Source organism: Antrostomus carolinensis, unplaced genomic scaffold (genome assembly GCF_000700745.2).
Source record: "Antrostomus carolinensis isolate BGI_N321 unplaced genomic scaffold, ASM70074v2 scaffold8961, whole genome shotgun sequence".
In the NCBI taxonomy this organism is placed as follows: Eukaryota; Metazoa; Chordata; class Aves; order Caprimulgiformes; family Caprimulgidae; genus Antrostomus; species Antrostomus carolinensis.
Window position 1 is genome coordinate 1 of NW_010293432.1, and position 209 is coordinate 209.

General features: G+C 77.0%; 1 protein-coding gene across 1 annotated transcript in view; it reads left to right on the plus strand.

Annotated features, from left to right (window-relative positions):
• Positions 1–11: 11 nt before the first annotated feature.
• The window catches only part of PPT1 (palmitoyl-protein thioesterase 1), a gene marked incomplete at its 5' end in the record, with an annotated part of 4,529 nt that continues 4,331 nt past the window's right edge, over positions 12–209 (plus strand). Inside the window, one exon of the mRNA XM_010177265.2 lies at positions 12–63. Within this exon, the coding sequence (XP_010175567.2) occupies positions 12–63 (52 nt within the window). The remainder of the gene's footprint in view (positions 64–209) is intronic.

Below are 209 nucleotides of genomic sequence, written 5' to 3' on the forward strand. Positions count from 1 at the left end.
TGCTGGCGCTGTCCCTGCGCTGCGCGGCTGCCGCCGTCCCCCTGGTTATCTGGCACGGCATGGGTGAGCCGGCACCGGCAACGGCACCGGGGGGCGGGGCCGGCCCTCCGGTAACGGCTTAGCTGGCGGGGACCCGAGCAGGCCCCAGGGGTCCCCCGGCCTCCGGTGTCCCCCTCCTCCAGAGCGCGGGGTTGTGCGGAGGGCGGGAG